The 9392-nt window shown below is 37.7% G+C and overlaps 1 protein-coding gene across 3 annotated transcripts in view; it reads right to left on the bottom strand.

Annotated features, from left to right (window-relative positions):
* Positions 1-1256: 1256 nt before the first annotated feature.
* The window catches only part of LOC149315798 (short transient receptor potential channel 4-associated protein), a 28834-nt gene continuing 20698 nt past the window's right edge, over positions 1257-9392 (bottom strand). For all 3 annotated transcript variants that reach the window (XM_089514115.1, XM_089514116.1, XM_089514117.1), the window contains exons 11-19: positions 9289-9347; positions 8152-8253; positions 7563-7646; positions 7306-7396; positions 6815-6955; positions 6613-6721; positions 5961-6073; positions 5571-5777; positions 1257-4046 (exon numbers count right to left, since the gene is read on the bottom strand). In XM_089514115.1, the coding sequence (XP_089370241.1) occupies positions 3909-4046; positions 5571-5777; positions 5961-6073; positions 6613-6721; positions 6815-6955; positions 7306-7396; positions 7563-7646; positions 8152-8253; positions 9289-9347 (1044 nt within the window). In that variant the 3' untranslated portion in view covers positions 1257-3908. The remainder of the gene's footprint in view (positions 4047-5570; positions 5778-5960; positions 6074-6612; positions 6722-6814; positions 6956-7305; positions 7397-7562; positions 7647-8151; positions 8254-9288; positions 9348-9392) is intronic.

The following is a 9392-nucleotide window of genomic DNA, read 5'->3' as shown; positions in this document are numbered from 1 at the left end:
GTTCATGATGGGAAGGCTCAGATTCATTTTTAAGTACTTCAGAAAATTGTAATACTTCTTTCATACTGAAAACCTTTTTTAATGGATTTTTAAAACCCCAGCTTTCTATTTAAAGTCCTATGTTTTTCTAGGACAGAGGTATCTGCTCCTATACACATGTACAAGGGTCACTTTCATAGGTGAGCAAGTCACATGGGCTCAGTCTTAGGTGAAGGCAATGGCAAACCTCTTCTGAACAAATCTTGCTAAGAACCCCCCATGATATGTTCCCCTTAGGGTTGCCAGAAGTCAGAAATGCCTTGAAGGCACACAACAGCCAAAGCCTTGCTTTCTCAAGTTCTAGAGCAGTGGAAACTGGTTCCAGTTAAAAATGGAAGTATAAGCAGTAATGGTGTATGCATATATAAAACTACCAAGGAAAAGTGGAATTGATGGCTAAGACACTAAGGAGAAAAGAGCCCATAAAAAAAGGAAGTATCATCCCCAACCAGGGTGAACTTGCATGTCTTGCTCCGTTAAAGGAAAAAAATTGCAATCAGGTTGCCTGGAATAGCTATGTTCATCTGTTGCAGCACAAAAAACAGTTCTATGGCACTTTAAAGACTAGTCAATTTTATTTGGCACAACCTTTCACGGATAAGCAATCCACTTTTTCTGAAGTAGCTGAAGTGGGCTGCATTCCATAGTTAAGATCCAACTGGCAGAGTACAGCTCTCCACCAGCATAGCTGGAGTTGCCCATCATACAAGAGTCCTCCTCTACTGCCAATACTTCTCCTTTTCCTCTGAAGAGATTGTCTCACCAGTGCAGCTTTATCCTCCTGGCCAGTAATTGGTTCCAGGGGTATGTTTAAGCGTTGTCCAGTACCTTTGCACACCTGATGAAAGAGCCACCTCTGTGTAAGGATGCTGCTTATTTCCTGGATGAATGTTCTAGGTGTACCTCCACTGCTGATCCATGACTGGAGTGGGTGAAGTCGAAGCTTCAGTGAAGAGTCCACTAGCTGCTACAGCAGATCTGAATGAGTCCATTGCTGAAGAGATTATTTGATACTTTGGGTTCCAAACCCCAAGTAACTATACCCATGTCACTACAGGTTACATCAACATATATCAGCAAGAAGCCCTGACAAGTTCACTTGATTAATTTTATACCACTAATACTTAAAACCAACTTACATTCTCCACATGAAGTACAAGAGCTCACCTGCTATCTGCATTGTTGTCAGGAGTAAAGAAAACATGTTTCCAGGCATATTCTTTTAAAATAAAATTCTTTTAATAGGTTCCATTTAATACATTTATGTGCTGTTAGTAAATCAGCATTAATCTGGGCAGCATGAACATTAATTCATCTAAAATACTTAAAAATTCCAGGAACATTTGCTGGCCTGGTATGCTCCACCTTTTGTCACACATAGTCCCATTGCTTTAGTGATTACAAATCCAAGCCAACTCCAACACACAGCCACTAGTGACCTCTTCAATTTTTTAAGCTACAGGCAAGTATAAATCATTGGTACAAATCCTGAACCAATAGGTGTTTTGTACAAGCCCCTCCCCGCAGTCTCTAAACATCTGTAGAGAAGTTTCTGCTGTAGCAGGAAAGCTTAGGTGAACTGATTCCCTCACAGGAACCTGAAGGCAAAGAATGTAGACAGAGTCAAAAATTCAACTCAACCCCTCAGAATTGCCTACACCAGTAATTCGGAAACAAAGACCATGATGGCTGAAACCCCCAAGCTGTCCCAGGAGCTGCTGAAGAATTTTCACTAGTGAGATCAGTCTCACTCAAGCCAGATTTATAAAGGAAAAAAGCAGCCTGACCATTCAATGGCAAAGAAAGACATACTGATGTAGACTGCAAATTTGTGGCAGTGCTATTTAGCTGTAATAATTGCTATTAATAAAAAAGTCCAAATTAATTTCTTTTTTAATGCACAATTTACTTTGAAGTGCATGGGTATTGCTGTCACAGAATCAGCACAAGAGGGAGACACATGTATTTAGTTGTTCCAACATTTTGACTCTTGAGTAACATCTACAAGAGCATGTGGAATTGAAAAGGCAGTATAATAAAAACAAAGCGCCTCTGAAGAAGAAAACATCAATGTATCATTGAGATTTTTTCAAGCATGCAGCTGTCTACTACTATACAGCAGATACATGATTTGCTCCCAGGATTCCACTTTAATTTTCAAAAAGGAAAAAAAAAAAGATATGGACTTAGTCTTAATAAAGTGCAGTCTTGTTCTACTAATAAATGCATAGCTAGTTGTACTCTTTAAATGAAAGAGCAACTAGACCTGTGTGATAGGGAATACTACTATATAATTTATATTGGAAGTGAGAGCCTTTGTTCCCCCCACCCCCAGTAAATACTCCAGTAATGAAGACAATATCTGTGGCTGAACAACCATGTTTCTCCACCAAAAGCTATACCCTAAATAAGATGTCGGAAAGAATGCAAGACGAGGCAAAATAGCAAGTCAAGTAATCTTCAGTCCCAGACACTGCTAGCTTCATGTGGATGCCTGGAAATTGCTGATGTAACTAAGAAGTGATTCTGCCACTTAATTTTAATTTAGAGAAATGCTTTGTGTCAGAAGAAAAATACCACAAGGACTTACCATTCTAACACAAGGCTTTACAGGGATATATTCTGCAGTATATAATATGTTCCAGAACTACACATTATGTACAGATTAAGGGATGATCAGAATAATTCAAAACAGGGGAAGACAGAATTAATAATGTTTCATAAACCCTATAAAGTGTTTTAGCACAGTATTGCAATGAAATGTTCATTCCAGAAAGTTTCTGACTTCAAAAATCAGCTCAGGTTTTGCTGAATACCTCATCCCATATAAAGTACAACATGCAGTATCTAATACAGGTATCAATAGGAGAAGTATGGAAAGTTCCAGTAACTATTATGCTTCAGGAACATAAAATACATTCATCAGAATAAAGGTGTTAATTTAATAATTGTAGGCTGTGTTACTAGGTCCCCAGACTGAAGATTAGCATGACTGTTCAAGAGCAGATTTTATGTTCCATTAAAGCAGGAATTTGGTAGGAAGGTTTACATTTCTATAGATTCTTTATTGACAAAATGGTCAGGCTGCAGCATTTAGAAAAAGTTAAGTTTCAGTTTGTTAGTACCTAGTCAAAGCTAGGCTTTTAGATTAAAACTATCACCATAATGTATGCCCACTCTACTGTAAACTCAACTGGAAACAAAAAAAATTCCATTGGAGAGAGAGAGGTACTTCTGTATGCAGTACCATAGTACAGTAAAAAAGGCTGTTTGGGTACAGTTTTGTAGGAAAGAAACAATTCCAAAGTAGTATGCTGAGGCTCAGACAGCCACTTCCATCATGAAGTTTAAAACAAAACCCATAAACAAGCAGCTCAAAATCCAATGCAAAGGAAGAAGAATGGAAAAAAACTTTCAAGATGGCTTAAATACAGCTGGTGTGCACTTGGTATGTATCATACCACAAAACTGGCTTGTCTGAATTGTCCAGAAAACTGTTTGTACTTTTAACATCTTATTCTGGTAATCAGGCAGGAAAGCCACAGCTAATCACTGCACATCTGATGGATCCCATCTATCAGGCTCACGGAGTTCTAGCCATTACGAGCAGGAAAAAAAGCTGGACTTTTTTTTTTTTTTTTGCAGACAATTTCTCACAGCACATGAGTGTCCCTGAATATGTTGCCCTGGAAGTTTGTGAAGTCCTGCTCTTCCAAACAGAGCTGGGGTGGGGGATGGAGTGGAGAAAAAACTTTTAACATGGTGACACCCCATATGTCTAAGCTTGTGCACATAGCATATCCCTGAAAATCCATTGTCTGCAAGATTCCCTCTGAAGCACAGTCCACTGGAAGTCAGAAACTGAAGAATCACTCCTCAGTGAAGTCTCTGTCAATGTCCATGTATGCCTCATCAATGTAGCTAACTATGGCACAAGGTGATGTCCGGTCTGGGCTAAGCAGTATAGATACAGTCTCTTTCCAGTAGGAAAAACTAATACATGAACTCTGTGGAAGGAAAGGACAAAGTTTAGGCTATAGTAAAACATAAAGAGCCATAGAAAAATAACACCAAGATCTCTGAACAGACACCAAATCCTATCCCCACCTTTAATCAAGTACTGACAAACCTAAATGTTCCACTGAGTTAAGATCAGAGTACCTGCATGCATATCCTATCTAATTCTGCTTTTGTAAGCATGTTGCACACTAGCACAGGAACTGTTTGAGAACTGGTTCTAATACAGAAATGTAGGACTGAAATAACTGTGACAAGTGTACTGGCAGGAAAGAAGAGAACAGCAATGTTTAACACAACTCTGAGCAACTTGGAAGCTTTATCCCACATACTGTATGTCTGCTCCTTCCGTCACAGAATTAGGTTCAGCGTGGTTTCATGTCAACTCAGGTAATGTTTCAAAGACATGTATCTAGACTTTTTTTTGTTATACAGCAGCATAACACATTCTAGGCTAACATACTGGTTAGCATAATATACATACAACAGAAAAATAATAATTTGAGTACCAAAAAAAGCTGATTTGCTCCCTGTATACAGTAAATTTCATCTAATTTCTCCTGCTTAAGCAGGCTCATTTCTCTGTCCATTGAAAATACAAGAGAATTTTTCTCCCTTTAGGGATTTCAAAGACTGCTCAAACATACTATTTAAGCCTAACCAGCTTTCTATTTTGAAATGAAAGCAAAGCTTCTCAGGTGCAGAAATTCAGTATCACTATGTTTACTGTTCACAAGAATACTCATAAGATACCAGAATGTCCATTTAGAACAGATGACTTCGATATCCACAGATTCTTTATCCAATAATTCAATCATCCAATCCTTGAAACTATGAAGCCCACAATGATAATGCCTTCTATATTTTCCTCCACCAAAAGAAATTACAAAACCACCCTATAATTGTATTTTTATTTATCTTATGGGTTTGTAAGCTGTCTTGTGGTAGCTGTGTGCTCTCAAAGTTAACTTAAATGTTCTTTAAATAAATTTTCATGGAAAAGTGTTATGCCACAATTTGTCATGCAGCATAAGGCATCTTCCATGCTAATCAAAGGGTATTTTGAAAGCTATTGCATGATAAAGTATTTGCCACTTAATAAAACAACAGGGTGTTGCTCTAAAAAGCATGAATTAATCACATAGGTACTTTGAGTTCATTTAGACCTACCTACATTTAATACAAACTTCCCACCTGGTCAATGCAGCAGATTATAACTGAAAGTAGTCTACACCAGTACAAATTTTCAGGCTGGACAAAGCACTAATGTTTCTGTGCAGTACAGTGTCTGTGCTGACTCTGAAGGGAAAAAATTAAATGCTACACAATGCTTCTATGTTTCTGAGAGCTGAAACACAACCATTTAAAATTCTTACTTATCCCATTGTACGATACAGCCTGACAAACTAATGTGCTGCCAAACTGCACTGGCCTCAAAAACATTTTCTCTTCTACTGGGTCACAATCACAAAACAAAGAGAGATTATGACAAAGCAATTGGATTTCAGACATACATTTTCTAAGCAGGTGCTATCCTTGTCCTTATTGAGGTAATGCTGTTGCCAGAATCGCAGAAGACTGTGAAAATTATTCAGGATGAAGCCAGGATATTTCTTTGTGTATTCCATCTCTTGGAGCGTACGCAGATAGAATGGCAACTTGTCTTTCCTTCGGGCCAGCATTAAGATAACTAGACTTGTGTTCAGACAACTTACATTTTCCTAAATTAAAAATAAAATAAGAATAAAAGTAAAGTTAAACCTTGAAAGAACAGATAAAAGGCTGCATTAACAGGAACGTCTGGGATTTTGACTCAAGACTCTATAGGATATTAACTTAATGGAAAATAGCATACTAGAAATCTATTCATATGTATCCATGGGACCTTAGTGCCCCGTCTTTACCTGTGTGAGTGTCTGTACATGAATAATATTAATGAGCCGAAAAAGGAAGGACATCCTCATGGACATCTGTGACATATATGATAACAGGCGGCACTCGGACAAGACTTCTGCAACTGCAGGAAATAAATAATTAATTAGGTTTTAAAGAGCTGAACCAAAAATAAAATAAAATAAAAATCAGATTATCATGTGTCAAAGTAAAGGGGTTGTCAGTCTTGTTTCCACTGACAATGCAATTATTAGTTTGAGTACTTCCCTAAATTACTATTACATGCTAGACACACTTTGCAGCTGTGAAGTTTGAAGAAAAGCTTCCACACCGCTAAAAATGCTAAATGATTATGTTAATAATTAAACTTCACACATCCCTTGGCCACGTGGAAACTGCTGATAATACTCTTGCACTGCAGTACACAGCATTCTTCCCTTACATCAGAGTTCTGCATCAGGAGAGGTTAAACAGAAGGCAGACAGAAGGTACTGCATGACATATCAGGAAGACTCTAAATACATAGCCTTGGGGTTCGGCTTTCCAATGTTGCTTTCCAATGTTCGTTATAAGTTCCATGGCTGTGCAAAGAAATCTTTTAACAACATACTTGCTCACACTTTTAAAAATCTTTCTTCACTTCAAAAATGATTATGCCATTACCTTTAATATCTGATTGGCTCTCAAATCGATCTAGGGATAAAGTAATACAGCGAACTAGCATGTTGGAATCCACCAGTGAACTGTTGATCTGATTCAAAAATATCTGAAACTAAAGTAAAAGAGTCCATTAGACTCTGTCCAGAATGTAAAGTTAATACAAAGCTGAGATTTCACAAGTGGGATTCTGGAATTTTAATTTTACCTTTTCATCTGTATTAATGTATTTATTGAACCTCTTAAAAGCATCTATGTTAAATTTCATCAGTTCGCCCAGTAGGTCAAAGTAACTCTGAAGCACATCTCGTGACTTGCACTCGCTGTCAACAATGCAGTAGAGAATATGCTGATAAAGAGAAAAATGTGACAAAGAACCAAGATGAATTCATGATTTGAAATGTAAAATTTACATTTTGCTTTTTCACAGGCTGGCAATCAAACATTCTTTTTTTAAAAACCAATTCATTTTTATTACACAGTACATAATTCAAATTACACAATTCACATTTCATAATATGCTTTTCTCCCCTCTCCCCCCTCCCAAAAACTTCCCATTAATCCCAGCCTATGAAGCCAATGACCAGGGATGATGGATGCCATAGTCACACATCTGGATTGCCAATTTTTTCCCACCCCACACTAAATTATAAAGTACATACTGTATAAAGAGGCCAGGGCTTGATTGGATTACATTACCTCTAGGAGCCCTCTCTTTAGCAGGAACATCTGGTCGGCATAGGAAGTAGCACCTCGTAAGAAGCTTTCAACTGCCCTTGCTTGCCAAAACCTGGAAAGCAGAAAATAAAAGAAGCTATTGTTGGGAATAGGTCATTTTGTTAACTATATATTAAGACAACAAAATACCCCTTCTTTCCATAAAACAGGAATATCTTATCTCTGGAGGTCTCTTTTAAAAACTTCTACCTTAAGGCGGCAGCAGGAAGGAAACTCACCTAAATGAAGATTCTGCTGGTTCCTTCTTCATTACCTGAAGCAGTCTGGTTAGCAAGCCTCTTTTTCCATCACAAACTAAACTTCTAAAATATAGAGAGAAGTAACAGTAAGGAAACCACAACTGATTGTATTGGGAAGCTACAAAGAAAATGTCTAGCAGTTTCACTCTAATCTAAACACAGTGCCCAGTTTTGCACAGAAATCAAATATACTGTGTCCGTTCTTGCAAAGCTAGAGCAAAAAACAGTTCTTGTATTTCAGTGTACTATAATCCTTGGTTAGAATGCCTCATAACTCTATAGCTTTTACCACATAAGGGATCAGGGTAAACTTCAGTGATGGGAGCAAGGGACAAATTATAGAGGATTATAAACAACCCAATGGTTTAAACAGCAATCTGTTTATTCAATATACACCTCTGACAGATGCAGCTGCTTGTTCTGGTATGGGGTCTTAAGAGTTCAGCATACTATTTAAGTTAGTAAGAGATCACAGAACTCTACGGCAGGTCTGGTAAAATGGAATATAGGCAATTACAATTTCAGAAACAATAAATTGGTACACAAACATACATTCCATTCTTTTTACCTGTCTGTGTTCACAACTGCCTCTACTTCAGGAATGTTGGCTTTGAGAGAGATCGCACTCAGTTCATTTAGCTCTTGGCTGTTTAAAAGCAAGTATTTGTTCCTAATACAAAAATCAGAACAGGCAGACTGAGCACATCTATTTTCATCACTAATGCATCATTTACTTTCAATTTTTTATGTTGCTGTTGTTGTTATTTTGACATAACCTACAATAATATCAGATTTCCCCCTGGTCTTAAATCGCTGATCAGTTTCATAGGAGAAACACACTGGTGGCAACACTATCACCATGACAGAAGTTCCTAGATTTTGAACATGGGACAAACTGTTAAAGTGCTTTATGCACATGGTGGCTTCCAATAGCAGCTGGCTTTTAGGGAGGGCCTCAACCAACAGACAAATTATTTGGTTCCTTCCTCACACCCATGCTGACACCCATATACTGTTTGCTCACCCCTAAGTTTGACCCAAGTGCTGAACAGAATACAGGGCTACTAAAGTATGCTTTTGTATTAAAGCAAAATTCAATAAATTAGGTCAATGTAGAAAGAAATTAATTCTAACTCCACATTGGTTCATTGAGGGAGCTCAGCAGGCTTAATGCCCTTTAAAATCCCAGCAGTACCAATGGTACTCCAAACAGATACTTGGTACATACCATTTCAGATATTTCTGAACATGGCCCTTTGGTCATTTTGTTAGAAGTAGAAGACATGTGGGGGTGGGGTGGGGGAGAGTAAGTAGATGTAGACAGAAAGGATAGATGGTTAACGGTAGATCATTTTTGAAATTACTCCCTAGAAGCATTCAGTGCTCAAAAAGGGGTTCCCCACATATCTTGATGTAACTGCAGGTCTCTACTGACATTTGAGACACACTAGTTATCCAGCTATTACTAGGTATTAGGTTTCACATGTCCCTTTGTCTCAAGACAATCTCCAAAAACATGCTACATTAATCCAGATAGCTCAGTTTCTTTGCACTTACTCCTTGAAGTGTAACAGGGAAACAATGAGCAACTATTTTTATCTATATATCTTTAAGGCGGTTCTGAATATCCAAATTAAGTTTGATGTTCACACAATTCAGATATGAAGGGACATCAAAATGTTTAGTGAACATCCTCTATACTCACTCATGATGATCACTAAAACTCTGAAGCAATCTCAAAAACTGGATCTTCAGGGTAATATCCTAAAAAAGAAAAAGGTTGACAATTTCTTTTACAACTACTATTAT

The sequence above is a fragment of the Sceloporus occidentalis genome, unplaced genomic scaffold, assembly GCF_023333645.1.
Source record: "Sceloporus occidentalis isolate IW3139 unplaced genomic scaffold, rSceOcc1.0.p SCAF_3, whole genome shotgun sequence".
NCBI classification, from domain to species: Eukaryota; Metazoa; Chordata; class Lepidosauria; order Squamata; family Phrynosomatidae; genus Sceloporus; species Sceloporus occidentalis.
The sequence above is the reverse complement of the archived record's forward strand: the minus strand, read 5'-3'. Positions and strand labels throughout refer to the sequence as shown.